Source organism: Aspergillus fumigatus, chromosome 2, assembly GCF_000002655.1.
Source record: "Aspergillus fumigatus Af293 chromosome 2, whole genome shotgun sequence".
Classification (NCBI taxonomy): Eukaryota; Fungi; Ascomycota; class Eurotiomycetes; order Eurotiales; family Aspergillaceae; genus Aspergillus; species Aspergillus fumigatus.
Window position 1 is genome coordinate 3,664,839 of NC_007195.1, and position 14,579 is coordinate 3,679,417.

The 14,579-nt window shown below is 51.1% G+C and overlaps 6 protein-coding genes across 6 annotated transcripts; 3 read left to right on the forward strand and 3 right to left on the reverse strand.

Annotated features, from left to right (window-relative positions):
• Window positions 1–1,179: 1,179 nt before the first annotated feature.
• On the forward strand, window positions 1,180–3,135 carry AFUA_2G14010 (uncharacterized protein; the record flags this gene model as incomplete). The annotated part of the gene is made up of 1 exon (XM_750641.1): window positions 1,180–3,135. The coding sequence occupies one exon, from the start codon at window positions 1,180–1,182 to the stop codon at window positions 3,133–3,135; it is 1,956 nt and encodes a 651-aa protein (XP_755734.1).
• Window positions 3,136–4,254: 1,119 nt separating this feature from the next.
• Window positions 4,255–6,716, reverse strand: AFUA_2G14020 (putative ABC transporter; the record flags this gene model as incomplete). Its single annotated transcript, XM_750642.3, has 8 exons — window positions 6,368–6,716; window positions 6,069–6,309; window positions 5,754–6,012; window positions 5,242–5,701; window positions 5,111–5,190; window positions 4,906–5,059; window positions 4,567–4,844; window positions 4,255–4,497 (listed from the first exon to the last, which is right to left on the reverse strand). Exons 1-8 carry the CDS (start codon window positions 6,537–6,539, stop codon window positions 4,255–4,257), a joined length of 1,887 nt encoding a protein of 628 aa, XP_755735.2. The 5' UTR covers window positions 6,540–6,716.
• A 568-nt stretch (window positions 6,717–7,284) lies between these two features.
• AFUA_2G14030 (arginine--tRNA ligase) lies at window positions 7,285–10,084 on the reverse strand. Its single transcript, XM_750643.3, has 4 exons — window positions 9,508–10,084; window positions 8,140–9,434; window positions 7,670–8,083; window positions 7,285–7,606 (listed from the first exon to the last, which is right to left on the reverse strand). The coding sequence occupies exons 1-4, from the start codon at window positions 9,949–9,951 to the stop codon at window positions 7,600–7,602; spliced, it is 2,160 nt and encodes a 719-aa protein (XP_755736.3). The 5' UTR covers window positions 9,952–10,084; the 3' UTR covers window positions 7,285–7,599.
• Window positions 10,085–10,246: 162 nt separating this feature from the next.
• On the forward strand, window positions 10,247–11,330 carry AFUA_2G14040 (phosphatidylinositol phosphate kinase family protein; the record flags this gene model as incomplete). The annotated part of the gene is made up of 2 exons (XM_750644.1): window positions 10,247–10,519; window positions 10,578–11,330. The coding sequence occupies 2 exons, from the start codon at window positions 10,247–10,249 to the stop codon at window positions 11,328–11,330; spliced, it is 1,026 nt and encodes a 341-aa protein (XP_755737.1).
• A 354-nt stretch (window positions 11,331–11,684) lies between these two features.
• Window positions 11,685–12,833, reverse strand: cbr1 (cytochrome b5 reductase family protein; the record flags this gene model as incomplete). Its single annotated transcript, XM_750645.2, has 4 exons — window positions 11,685–11,834; window positions 11,898–12,523; window positions 12,592–12,740; window positions 12,829–12,833. The coding sequence occupies 4 exons, from the start codon at window positions 12,831–12,833 to the stop codon at window positions 11,685–11,687; spliced, it is 930 nt and encodes a 309-aa protein (XP_755738.2).
• Window positions 12,834–13,380: 547 nt separating this feature from the next.
• On the forward strand, window positions 13,381–14,458 carry AFUA_2G14070 (GIG1 family protein; the record flags this gene model as incomplete). Its single annotated transcript, XM_077804199.1, has 2 exons — window positions 13,381–13,498; window positions 13,701–14,458. The coding sequence occupies 2 exons, from the start codon at window positions 13,381–13,383 to the stop codon at window positions 14,273–14,275; spliced, it is 693 nt and encodes a 230-aa protein (XP_077660361.1). The 3' UTR covers window positions 14,276–14,458.
• Window positions 14,459–14,579: the final 121 nt, after the last annotated feature.

Genomic DNA, 14,579 nt, shown 5'->3' on the forward strand with positions numbered 1-14,579 from the left:
GTATCTTTGTCCTTGCAGCCTCTTTTCCCTCTCCTTCTTCACTTTCCCCCTCTGTTAAGTCTTCATATTGTCTTTTACAGATCTTCCTCCTTGGTTACTCTACCTATCATTCTGCTCCATTATATACGTATCGTCATCCTGACTGGATCTGTTCCATCGCGTTGTCAATCTGTCTTCCTCTTTCTGTCTATCTGCCTATCTAAACTCTTTCCCTCCATTCTCCACAGTCACTAGTTCACCACATTTCCTCCTTTGCGTCCCAACCCCACCCTCAAGCCTACTGCGGTCTTCGGAGTACAGGCCTCTCTACTCGTCAACTCGTCAAGGCCGAATCACCTGGAAAGAAGCGAACACCCAACCGGTAGACTACTAGGACAGACTACTGGTTACACGCTTGGTCTGCGCCTACACTCTGCAGCCAGGCGACTTTTTCTTTCGCCATTCCTCCATTCACCGTTCGCCAGATCTTTCACTGCACGCTGCTCCTCTTTATTTTCATTTCTATTTTCTTTTTTTCTTTTTTTTTCTCCCTCCCGTCAGTCTCCGTTTCTGCTCCGTGTCTGTCATTTCCTTTTGCTTGTCGACCCACCGCCACTTCCATCTACTGGAGAGTTTTCGTTCGTCAGACCAACCAACGCCGGCTTCACTCGCTACCTACTTCGTTTTCATTAGTATTTCCTTGAAGGAAAAGGAAAGGAAAAAAAAAAGAAAAAAAAATTATTCGATGGAGACATTGCAGGCGTTGGAGGACGACTACCAATTTGCATCCACTGCCCAGCGCTGACAGACTGCGATCTAGACGCGCGCCGTCACTCTACTACTGCTTGTCTGACCTGCGGACCGTTCTACATTTTCGGACCATCGCAGAAAGTGGATTGAAGGAACAAACCACGAAGCGGAGAATTTTTATCATATTACCCATATTGGGTAAGGCGAAAGGGTAGAAATAAAGGAGGAAATTCACAACAAAAGGGGAAGGGGAAAAAGGAAAAGAAAAAGAAAAAAACAACGAAAACTGTGTCGACCTGCAGGAGCAGCTGTGGTGGCTCCTGTTGATCGACTAAGCAATCCGAAGCCTGCTGGATCACCACGTTTCACGTCATCCGCTGTGTCCTTCCCTACCAGCCCCTCCCCTTTAGTTAGGGACCCAACCTGGGCCTTGGCCGTTGCCTTGAAGTCATGACTGGCAAAGTGCCTCATGCTGCCTTCGTTGAGGAGTACGACGAAGACGCAAACGTCATTCTCCCCGAAACCCGTCAAGTTGCCCACATCGCTGCAAAACGCTCCAAGGCAAATCTGAGATCTGGACTTGAGCCCTTGGTTGATGGTGCCAGTGATTCAGGATACTCTAGTCGAACAGCCGCTACCGTCAATAGCGCCCAATCTGGCCCATCGGGCCGGAAAAGCCCTGTCCCTCTTAAACTCGACTCCACGCTCAAGCGAGCCGACCTTGAAAAAATTCGCTCCTCTCGCAAAGATCGTGCAAAAGAAAAGCCTGCACGCCCTGTGCGTGACGACAAGATGCAGGTCGGAACTTATCCCAGTTCCAGCCATTACGCTGCTGCTCCAGTTCAGCGGTCACCTTCCAGACCCCGACAACGAGACAGTGTTTATGTGCGTCACGTCCCAGGTACCTGCCGGGATTGCGATCAAGGATTGTATCACGCCTCAACGCCAATAGAACCGAGACGAATGGAACATCCATACTATGTCTCGCAACCACCGCCCTCAGTTTACGACTATCCTCCGCCGCCACCATCACCACAAAGCCGATACCCCCCGTCCATCATCCAGGACGTTCATGTCTCTCACAGCAGCCGTCCCTCCGCCCGTTCCGGCCGCTCTAACTCGTATCACTCGACTGCTCGTCCGTCGAGCTTTCATGGAATGATGCCAGGTATGGGGCCCATGGTGTATACCCCGTCTCCTATGAGTCGCTACGAAGCCGGGCCTCCGCTGGCTTCACCCGTTTATGCCAATAGTCCGTCCTATGCAGCCTCGCATTATGCCCAACAGTCTCCATATTATGGAGCACAAGAGTTCCCGGCTCTTCCTCCAACCGACCACCACCAGGAACGATCGGTCTCCAAGACTAGAGAGAAGCAGCCACGTGCGCGGCGCCCTTCTCTTTATGGACCGCCCGTCGTGGATCATGTGCCTCCCACCCCGCCTTACGACGAGAGCGAGGATGACGACGATGAAGAAGACGACGACGATGATAGTGAAGACGAGCAACTACTCGAACCGCCACCTCCTCCCGTCCGGACCCGGCCACGCCTTCCTTCTCAGTCCTCTCATAATCGCGATGAAGATTATTATCGCATGCCGCCTCCGCCGATCAAAAATAACAACACTCGGCCGCACGTCATTCAGAAACGCCCCGACCCACCACGAAAGTCAGCAACAACCACGTCTCTCACCTCGGAGCGCCGCTCATCCAGAAGCTTTGATCTCTCGGAGATGGAAGACGCGCTGCCGAGCTACGGATACCGGCGGTCTTCACGCGAGACCGTGGTTCCCGAGCGAAGCCAGAGTCTGAGGGGTAGCAGGCGCTCTACGTCCTATCACGACTCCGTGCGCCCGGCTCGAATTGCCATCGAGGGTGCTCGTCGCCAACGGACTACTGTCTATGACTACAATTCAGGCGGCGATATCGAGGATAAGCAGCGAGAGGCAGAAGAATACCAGGCGTCAAGATCAGGTAAAACCGTAGCGGTGCCACTTACCGCGGATGCCCTGCGCAAAGCCAAAACATCGCAGCGTGCGGAAAGTGACAGCGGAAGTCAGAAGAGCCGTAGCAGCCGAGGTAGTGATGCTCGCACTCAAAATGGTAGCAGCGGCGAGGCCAAGCCGGAGGAAGACGATAACATTGTCATGACCATGAATGGTGTGACTATGAGTTTCACTCAGAAGTCTGTCGGGGGAAAGAGGATCAGCGTCCGCACTGGCGACACGGGAGCGGTTGAGCTGAACATTGAGGGCAAGCGACCGAAGAAGTATCTAACCGGCGGCTCCGATTATACCGGCAGCGTCTCCCGAAGGGAACTAGAAGACGCGCGGCGTCCCCGAGGTGACCGGCGGTCTGACAAGGCCAGTCACCGATCCAGTCGATCGACTTACAGCGGGCGATACTAGACCACCTCGCCTTGATGCGCGTTGTCCTACTTTGATGCTTTGTCTTGTCATCTCTCTTGGTTGGGCTCGCTTATAGACATTTCTTTTTTCTGTCCTGCCTACCTCGAGGTCTATGCTTTGTGCAGAATCAACTCTAGCAGGAACAGGTGGTGAAGCAGTTTACCAAAAGTTTCTCTGGTTTCGTTTAGGTTCGGGTTTTGTTTACGGGAAGAAAAAATGGGTCCACGGAAATCACCGAGATCGCCGACCATCTTGCGATCGATCCGTGCTTGTCATTCTGATCGAAAAAGTGGGGAAGCTCGCTGATTATTTGGAAAGATCTCATTACATTTCCGTGGCTTTTTGGTTAACGGGCGGCTCTTTGTTTCTATTGTTTGATTCTACCCGCAGAGGATAGATGGTGTCAAATGACTCCGACCGATCACGCCCATCACGGCGAAACGATTGTACGATTCTGATGACCTGCAATGATTCATGTTGATGCGTTTATGTTTATGCTCCGTCATGCCCCTCTGCGAGTGTCGTTTGGCTTGTATAATCGCCTTGGATGGCCCTCATGTGTCTCCTTATGCATGTCTGTCTGTTTGCCTTGTCTTTCTTGGTTATCAGCATCTGAAGACAAAGTTAGAATCGACGGAGAAGGTATACCCCGAGTTGTTCGTTCGTCGCTAATGGCTATTTAATTTGGATTTTTCATGTCCCATTAGCGATACTTGTACCTTTTATTCTCCTACTTGTGCTTTACCTGAGGGTCCCGACTTTATTCGTAGTCGGTGGATGGTCGATTTTCTCACCTCGAAGTCGTGATGTACTTTTCCTTCTATTTCATCCCCTTCCAAGGCCATCCCTTTCAAATACTCTTCACCATTTGACACAAGCCCGGATGCCCGGCCTTTTGACACGATTATACAGCCGATAGGTTTGTAAAAATCAGTCGGTGCATTCCATATTCAATAAGATTAATTCAATGCATAACATCGACAAACCTCACCTGAAAATAATAGGTCCTAATCTCTACTCCCACCCACCGAGATAACTCTATTGTGTAGACCATAAACGACGCCGCAGCAGGGAAACAAGCCAAGAAACTACTGAACCCCCCAGTACAATCGCAACAACTCAAGTCCGTCTCAGAACCAAGGCAATCCACCCGAACAGCCTATACACGGCAATAATCCCAATCAAGATTCCCACCCACTTCCCAGTCCGCCCAGTCGCATATCCGTACGACTCAAGCACACCGGTTCCTCGGATACGGCACTGCGATGCAAGATCCGTCTGGTACATACAGTGGCACCCATTGCCACAGGAATACGTCCTGCGCGAGAACTCGTTGACCATCATGCCTTGGAAGACATATGCCTAGTGGTAGTCAGAAACATGCCTTCCACAATCTACAGCTTGGGAAAAAAAAATGGGGTGGGGGTGTACCTGATAATCAATGTAATGAAAAACATATTTCCAGAACGGGTTAAGAATAGTCGGGGAGACTAGAAAGCCACCGACGCTCATCCAGAGGCCGTTAGCGAAGGCGACGAGGGCAAGCGCTATGACGAAGTTGGGGAAGATGGATGTCACGAAGACGACGAGGGATTCGGCGGCTAGGAGGTCGAGGAAGAGCCACATGACCCATGTGAAGAAGGCGACTGCGTCGGAGCAGAAGTTGGAGAGCCAGTAGGCGACGAGGGAGAAGAGGAGTGAGATTAGGACTATGCAATGGCAAATTAGATTTGAGGGGACGGGAAGTGGGGGGAAGAGGAGGAGACGCACAGAGGAAGGGAAGGCCGATGATGAAGTTGGAGATTATGAATGGGAGGGCGCCGTAGAGGCCGTTTGCCCGCTCTTTGATGAAGGTTGCACGGTCTTCGAGGAAGGCGGGCACGTACGCTACGGCCATGAAGCTCATGAACGCGGATCCGAAGAACTGGACATCAGAGCGTGAGCGTCGTTCGGAAGAAGAGCAAGGATTACTTACGATTGCGTTGATGAAGGGTTGGATGTACTCCTGGGATTCATGGAGGCGTAGCCAGACAGTACCCATCATGATGGCCAGCCCTCGCGTGAGTTAGCATGCTCCTGAACCTGGTTCCCGGGACAGGTACTTACCCAGATACATGACGATGCGGATGCCATACGCCACAACATCGCGGTAGCTCTTGATGAAAGAGCGGTGCAACAGTGACCAGGTGATACTGGCAGTGTTTGGCCGGGAGAGTTCTCCCATTGTGATCTTCTTCCTGTCCTGCTCGGGGTGCTCGATCAGCTGCGAGATTTGGTTGTCTACGGCCCTCCGCTCGGCGGACTGCAACCAAGATTCCTGGATATGCCGCACTCGTTCCGCGGCATTGCCTTCCTTTGCATCGGAGAAGTCGGAGCTGACAATGTCGAGAATGAACTCTGCGGGATTCGTGTTCAACGGGATGGGGTGCCCGATACTGCCGAAATAGGTCGATATCTGAGGAACGGGCCCAAAGTAGCAGGACTTGCCTTTTGACAAAAGAAGCAATTTGTCGAAGAGCTGGAATGTGGTTGTCGACGGCTGATGGATACTTGCGATGACGATGAGCTGCGAAACTTGCGTCAGTCCAGTCTCCAACCAGTACCGGGATTCGTCTTACATTGTTGGCGACCGCCAATTCCTTGACGTATGAAATCACCTCATAACTCGCAGTCGAATCCAGACCGCTAGTCGGCTCATCCAGAAAACAAATCTTCGGACAGGTGATCAGTTGGCTTGCGACGCTTACTCGCCGTTTCTGGCCCCCGCTGATACCCTTTCGGATTGGAGTTCCAACCAGCGTCGCAGCTTGATTTAGAATACCAAAGGACTCCAATAGAGTCTGAATACGGTCACGTCGCTGTGCTTTTGAAACAGAGCTGCAGGCCCCTGTCCGTAAGCCTTGTAGCACAGAGAACGATGATTGGAAGCATACCTTGGTAACGAGAGATCCGCAGCAAACTTCAACGTCTCCTGCACCGTCAACGAACCGATCAGAGCATCCTCCTGCTCAACGTAGGAAGTTATTCGGCCAAAGGTGGCATTGTCGAGCGCCCCTCCATTGACGTAGCATTCCCCTGTGGTCTTCGCGCCCGACGTAGCTGCCCGGCGTGCGAGCACATTCAGCAAAGTCGTCTTGCCGCATCCCGAGGGGCCCATCAATGCAACTAGTTCACCTTTGGCAATGTCAACACTATGAGATTCAAGAGTAGCGAGGATACAGCAATAACATACCCTGCTGGATACTCCCGCTGATGCCCTCAATCAAATTGAGTGGCTTCTTCGTCCGGCGGTCCTTGACAGTGACCGTCAAGTCATTCCATGAAAAGTTGTGGACTGTATGATTGACTAGAAACTGGTCTCTATCATTTCTCTCCAGGTCAGGAGCCATAATATCTGTGCCCATGGTGAACACCAACTGAGTCAGGTGACTTTGCTACTGGAGGTATAAACAAAAGGGGACAGAAGGACTAAAGACAACGGAGGGGATTGAGACATTTTTGAAGGATTCTCAAACTTAAATAAAACAAGGATCGATGTGTGATGAGATCAATGGTTCGCAGCCACAGTCGACAAAATTTCATGGAGCTTATTCCGTAGATTGATACTACCCACAGCCCATCCTTGAATACCAAGGGAGAAGAACATCCACCCCGAAGACCCCGAGACGCCGACAGAGCCTCAGGCGTCCATTCCAGGCCCGGTCGCCGGTACCCTCGTTATCCATGGGATCTATCGGTCTATGATGCCTTCTTTTCAGACCTGATAACCCCGAGGCTTCGGACTGAAGAATTTGTCTGCTGATCTCGCCCGATATCCCTTATCATGCCAATCTTCGAGGTGATGGTTGTACAGCATGTCTGTACCTTGCGCGCTGACACGCAAAGTACATTCCAGGACTACCACGGTGTGGAAAAGAAAATGCAACTACTTAGCAGCTGAGCGACCAACGGGGCGGCTAATCAGGACCCTTGCTGGAGATGATAATACAGAAGTCTCGGCCTTAGCCGCACTGCTAGCTAGCTGTGCAGATGTATTGACCGGTAGACACTTACTGCGCCCGCTGTGGGCATAGTACTACAGTAAGCGGCATGTAACGCTACAGTCTGTTGGTCACAGTTCTAGAACAGAGTGAAATCGAAGCCTGAACCGGCCCTGGCTTTTGCTATTCCCTCCAGTGACCAGCGGCGAATGGCTACGCGATCTAAAGTTGTTTTTGGTAGTCTTGCCCGTTGTCTGTGCTAAACCTCCACCTAGGTTATTGAACTGTTGCTCCAAACGTCATCAGTTTATTGTGTTGAACCAACGCCTGATTCAAGCTTTTCTTCGACCGCGTGGGGATATCTGATTTGCAGGCTTACGTGAGATTGATGCCTGACATGTACATAAGCAAGAGCCATCACATATTTGGTATTCAGTAAAAAAAGTCTTCATTTTAGTATCTATGTTCTCTTTCATTGTGCCGTTTACATGCTGGAAAAAAAAGGGTGAAATGTTAGTCCAAGTCGTCTTCCTTGATTCGACGTGGTCACGTACCGTTCAACAGGGCTGAGACCCAGAACCCTCATGCCGTTGTGCAAGACTTGCCTGGCCGCCTCGTACAGTGCCATACGGGCCTTCTTAAGTTCTGGCTCGCTTCCCACGACCTTGAGCACGTCGTAGCTGGAGCTGAGAATGTGCGTCATACGGAACAGGTAGGTGAGGATGGTGGTTGGCTCAAGCGTCTTGGTAGTGTTCAGCAGCACATCCGGCCAGGTCGCCAGCAGACGGACGAGGTCAACAGCGTGTGGCTCCGTCAGAAGGTCAAGGTTGGCAGAGTCCAGCTCTTCAACATTCAGGCCCGACTTGCGGACAATGGAGCAGAGACGGGCATGTGCGTACTGCAGGTAAGGACCAGTGTCACCCTCAAACGAGGTCATCGCATCAAGGTTGAAGTCATAACCGTTGATACTACCGTCTGTTAGTTTCGTGGGCTCGACTCAAGGTTAGAAGTGAAATATACGCACCGTTTCCCGGTCATATCCTGTACCATGACCGAGGTCAAACCCAGAATATCCGCCGTCTCTTCGGGGTTCTCGACTTGCGCGTACTTCTCGGCATTGCCCTTCATGACTTCGTGCATCTTGTCCGCAACATCCCTCAGGATGTCATCCAAGAACTTGACAGTACCCTTACGGGTGCTCATACCACGGACCATACCGAAGTTGATATGCTGGCAGCGGCTGGCTAAATCCTTGCGGCCCATCAGCTCTGTGATCTTGAAGAGTTGAGCCAAGTGGAGGTCCTGCTGTGCGGCGACAACGTAGATCATCTTATCGAAGTGGTAGGCCTCATCACGCTCCATGATAGCTCCAATATCACGGGTCAAGTACAGAGGAGTGCCGTCCTTGCGGACAATGATGGCCTTTCCGAGCTTCTTAGCGCCGTGCTTCGTAAAGTCGACAATGACAGCACCCTCGGACTTCTCGGAAACTCCAGTCTTCTCCATAGTCTCGTAGGCGGCGGTCATGCTCTCGTTTTTGATCTGGGACTCTCCAGAGTAGACATCAAAGTCAATGTTGAGACGAGCATAGGTCTGCTTGTACTTCTCGATACTGAGGTCACGGAATCGTCGCCAGAGGGCGAGAGCTTCCTCGTCGCCATCCTCCATGCTCTTGAAGTAACGACGAGCCTTTTCGTCCTCGCTAACGTCAACGAGCTTGGCAAGCTCGGCTTCAAGCACAGACACATCCTCATTCTTCTCCTTCTTGGCCTTGATCTGCTCCTTCAACTCCTTGATAGGGCCCTCCTGCTGGGCAACAATCTGGTTGATCTTGACGTAGACATCAAACAGGTGGTTGATAGGGTTCTTGAGTAGTTCCTCCTCATTACCAAAGCGCTTGAAACCATTGGCAAGGAGGCCATATTGCTTTCCCCAATCACCAAGGTAGTTCATCTTGATGACGTCCCAACCCATAACGGTGTAGAGATTCGCCAGGAAACCTCCGATGATAGTACTCCGAAGGTGACCAGCATGGAAGGGCTTGGCGATGTTAGGTGACGAAAACTCGACGATGATTCTTTTCTTTCCCTTGGAAGGATCCGAGGGGTCTCGCAGACCCTGGTTACCATTGGTACCGAATGCAGCCTTCTCCTTCAGAATACGGGAAATAACGGTCTTGGTAAGAGGTTCGGGTTTGAAAAAAAATTGCAGATGAACGCCAAAGGGTACAGGAGGCGCAACTAGATCGGACTCGGGGAATTTCTCTGCAAGCTCCTTGCACAGTTCTTGGGGGTTCTTCTTGATTTGCAAGGATGGAACCTAGGGCATTGACCTATGTTAACCTTCGCTCGTCCCTTGTCTCTAATTTGGTGGATCACGCAATAGTCCGTACCGGCAGAACCAAGTCACCCTTGTCCAGTGTATTGGTCCATTGCAGCTTGGGGTAAAGCTTCTCAGGCTCGATGCCAGCTGCGGCACCCAGCTTCTCCGCAATGTGCACTCTGTAGACGTCGACAGGATTTAACGAGGGGTAGCAGTTGGGGAACTTGGAGGTCTCAGCGGTAGACTGGAGAGTCAGGCCCTCAACGGCGACAGGAAGGTCAGCGGCAGATGCCATAGCTGCGTGTAATTTCGAGGACTTCCCGGAGAGCGCGTACAGCGAAGCGGAGGTACCGAAGGCTCGAGGGTAGAGGGACGGACGTGGGGTATTGTATTGGAGATCAGTAGAGGTACGAAAGTAGGAAGGACAGCGACTGTGCAGTGGACTGTAGGATCGAACAGTCAGAAAAATGTCGCTTGAAAATCGCCGGGCCCCGCTAAGCAGATAACGACCCATAGACGGAGGGGAATCTTCTAAGCCTCGCGAGGGGAACAACTTTTTCCTTCGCTGACTCTAAGCGGCAATTCAGCTTCTGCCCAAGGCGGTGACTCGACGGTCTACTCTTCTGTATCACGTGCGCAATCTGAGCCCTACTCACAGATTCGGCGTCGCTGCTGACGTCATTAGACTTCAACAACCTGTTCCCGACAATGTACCAGAGGTACAAAGAGCAATCTTCGCGACGCTTCAAACATGTCACTCATAAGGCCCTCCTGGCCGATTATGCGATTAAGTAAACAGCATTTTAACCATGACAGGAAGTCGCCGTCACTCAGCTTTGGCCAAGTCCATCCAGCTTGCGCTGTTTCGTGACCCGAAAGCGTTTCGCAAGTCGCTGCTTGGGCGTATCCTAGCATTCTTCAGTATCTTCTATATTAGACTCATCAGGTACCGCGACGAACTGTTCCGCAAACTTCGCAATGATGTCTGGGAAATCGACGAGGTGGAGTACAAAGCGTGTTTCTTCAGCGAGAATAAGACCCTACCATTGAAGCCGATGGGGGATTTGGGGTTGTCCGGATCAGTATGTTGACTAAGAAACAATATATGTGTGAGCATTTGTCAAATCTAACATAGAGTAGACATTCTTTTCCACCTCCAACAATAAGTTTCTCGTCAAGAGTCTCCCGCGACATTTCGAACACTCCTTCTTCCGAGAAGACCTCCTCGAACCGTACTACGAGTTCATGAGCACTCATGCAGACTCAATTCTGGTCTGGATAACAGATTATGTGTATGCACCGTACAGAACCATCGGAAGCATGTTGAAGACCACGCCGGCTCATCATATTATCATGGAGAATATGCTAGTCGGGAAGGAGGAGGACTCTGCCAAGGACGACTGGGAGACGTATGATTTGAAACCAATCGACTACTTCTACCCGGAGCGGGACTTACTACCGGATCCATTGGTCAGCGAAGAGACCCTGAATAGGCTAGCTGATAAGTTTGAGGATAAGATACACATGCCGCAGTCGGACTATGAACGGTTTCGAGAAGTACTTGAAGCCGACACTCGCTTCCTTCAGTCAGCAAATGCCGTTGACTACTCACTCTTTCTGATCCGTTACCCAGCGTCCTCCAATCCCGGCGTGGTGGGAAAGAAAAATCCATGGCGCGTAGGATTCCAGTCCCTTGATGGGAAGTGGAAGTACCGCGCGGTAATCTTGGATTTCTTCTGGGCAAAACACAAGCTGCATGCGCAGGCTATGACCACAGTGGTGCAGACCTTTAATGTTATTGGTCACCATGGGCCCATGACAATCACAACGACGGCAGACGAATACCGACAGAAATTCTTGGATATGGTCGATGAGCTGCTGGAGGTGCATTGATCTTGAGAGTAAGAATGATCCTAGCCGTGTGGCAAACGATATATTGGTACCTAGATACACCTCATAATCGTAGTTCATGTTAATACAACAGCGCTGCGGCTCTCACTATGGGCCGTACAATACTTTTGATCTAATCGCTGACTTATGAAGCTCTTTTCCTGTAAACTGACCGTCGTCCGATTAAACGAGACATAGAGCCCAGCCAGACTGATCTATCGAAGAGCTTCACAGACATATACAATAAAAGGAGCGGACGCCGGACCAAGACATCTGCTCTCGGAATGCAAAACGCGAAATAGAGACCAGGCTCAAAAGACGAACATGGATATCAAGATTTGCATCGTTTTTCGCAACCTAAAAGCAGAAGACCTGGTCCTCAAGCTTGCTGACGGGGCGAGCCTTGGTGTAACCGAGCGACTCGGTAGCCTTCTTCATCGCACTGATCATAGGAGGGGGGCCGCAGAGCAGAATCTTAACGTCGCTGGCAGGCGCAGGGAGATGTTCCTGTGAAGATATGAGATCAGCAAGAGAACCAATCTAATCAGCATGCGGAGAAATGATGCGAACCTTGATCATCTCGGGAGTAACAAATCCAACGCCACCAGTCCAGCCTTGGGGAGGGTTGTTCAGAACGTAGTAGATGTTGAAGTCCGGATCCTCAGCAGCCAGCATATCCAGCTCCTCCTTAAGGAGGATGTCATCTGGGTTGACATTGGCGAAGATCAGGTCCAATTTGGTGGTGTCGTTGCCGCCATTGCGAGGGCGGTTGCGAATAACGGCCTTGATGATCTGCAACATGGGGGTGATGCCAGTACCACCAGCAATCATACCAATGTGACGGCACATGTTAGGAGTGTAGACCATGGCACCCTTGGGACCGCGCACTTTCATGGTATCGCCAATCTTCAAGGTGGTCAAGTACTTGGAAATGTTACCCTGGGGATAGGCCTTTACGAGCAAATCAAAGTAACCGGCCTCATTGTCCGAAGAAATGGGAGTGTAGGAGCGGACAACTTCTTTCGGCTGACCCTCGATAGTGGCAGCGAGGGAGATGTGTTGACCAATGGGTAAGCCCAGGATATCGGTGGGACGGGGGAGGGCAAAGCGATAGATGCAAACATTGTGCGAGACGTCGATCTTCTCCTTGAGAACGAATTCCTGGAACTCGGTAGGGTTGAGAACTTTTCTGGGCTCTGCCGAGGGCGGGATTGTTGGTCAGTACGTTGAAATTACTTGCGGTGAATAAAACAGATGCACGTACTGTTGCCGCCTGTGAACAGCTTCAGTCCAGCCAGGATAGCGGTCACAGCCACTGCATATGGGACAAACTCCTTCTTCACAATGAAGGTGCCGAAGAGGAGGAGGGCTGACGGGATGTAGACCCCATTGATATTCTCAGATGACAATGCACTGCAACATGTGATGCGGAATATTAGCTAGATCTAGATGCCCACAACATTGGAATTGACGAGCGCAGAAGCATGAAGAAAGTATGTACCTCATCTCGGACAATCCTCCGGTTGGTAAAAATGTTGAAGATAGAGAAGGAGAGGAAGAGGGAGATCTGGAGAGGGGCGGTTGGGGGCAAGGGAAGGGAAAAAGAGAGATCCACGACGGAGATGGCTCGGCAGTCGGGGCTCTGTTTTATTTTATCTTTGCTGGGGTGGAGCTGGCGGTAACTGATGTCCCCTCAACGTCCCCATGGTTGACCCCGTATCCTTTTTTTTTAAAGATTTAAGTTCTATGTAGAAATATCATGTGTACGCAGGAACACCGGATCCAGACCATACAGTCATTTATTGTATGAATGAGCTCAGATCTCACGATAAACAACAGATCAGCTCAAGGATTTCCCCTGCAATTCCGCTGTAGCACCAGGCGCGGAATCCGAGGGCTCGTTGGGGTTTGCTTTCCTTTCCTGGGGGGTAAGCCGTCGGATTCCTCGTGCGAGTGATCCTGAGCCATATCTAGACTAAAATTGCCCGTCTTGAACAATATTTCCGGCATCAAGTCTTGCTTGTCTCAAGAAACGATATCTCTCGAAGGCATAATGGATACCACGTCTGAACCTCCTGCCTTTAACCTCACCGACACCGACCGGGAGGTCTTGGCCATGACAGACGACCAATTCGTTCCCCACGACTGGGACAACCTCAAAGATATCATCGGTATGAGATCCAGACCCTACCTAGTACGAGATAGATTGATCAACAAGTGATGGCAACCACCTTCCCCAACAACCCCCCATCGAGGTCCCCTCCTCTCCCCTCATTCCTCCTCTCCACTTCCTCGACCATCCCACTTCCAGTTCCGCATCACAAGCACATACCCGGAGTACCTATTGATAGTTCGCCTTTTCCCCGCACACAGCAAGAAATGATCTCGGCGCTCTGAAGCGGAAACCATCCGATCTGGTCCGATACCTCTCTTGGTCCAGAGACACCAAGGCCCAATACGGCTCCATCACAAATTTCATCTGCAAGCGTCGTCTGGGCTGGCATTTACCGGAACCCGCCGGCACCGATGACTCCAGCGGCACCGCCGTGGCAGACAGCGAGCCAGTCTTCCCTTACAACAATCCGATCCCCTTTGCCGATCCCTCGGATTACAAGATCCTCCGCAACGACTGGCCATACGGTCTTGCGCCGGGAATTGCGCACTTGTGCGTGTGGCTGCGCACCCCTGTGCCTGTCCAGGAACACGGTGGAGACCTGACGGATGAGAGTCGCAGGCTGATTGAGGAGTTTGTGCGAAGGACGTTTGTAGAGCGACTTGCGAGAGAGGGGTATAACAACCCTAAGGATCATGTGCTGTGGTTCAAGAATTGGACGGCACTGCAGAGTGTGAGGAGTCTGGAACATATCCATGTTCTTATCAGGGATGTCCCGGAGAGCATTCTCTTCGAGTGGACGCAGGAACCGCCTCGCGATGGGCTTCCCAATTAGGACTCTATATGGAGTTTTATGTGTATAGACAGACCGAGGCTATATCTCCTATTTAGATGTTGTGATGCTAATGAATAGACCTTCGACTTGATAAAAAAAAATACCAGGGCTGAAAGGAGAGGAAGAATACTAGGTTAGGTTCAAAGTACATATAGACAGATGCCCGACAAACAAAGCAGCCCGATACCGCAAACGAGAATAGGGATATAATCTGATCTCCACAGCAGAAATGTTATCAATAGTGCGCCTGCTATCCTCCAATCCAGCAAGTGAGTAGAAGAAACTCGGGTAATAAAGTTCAGTC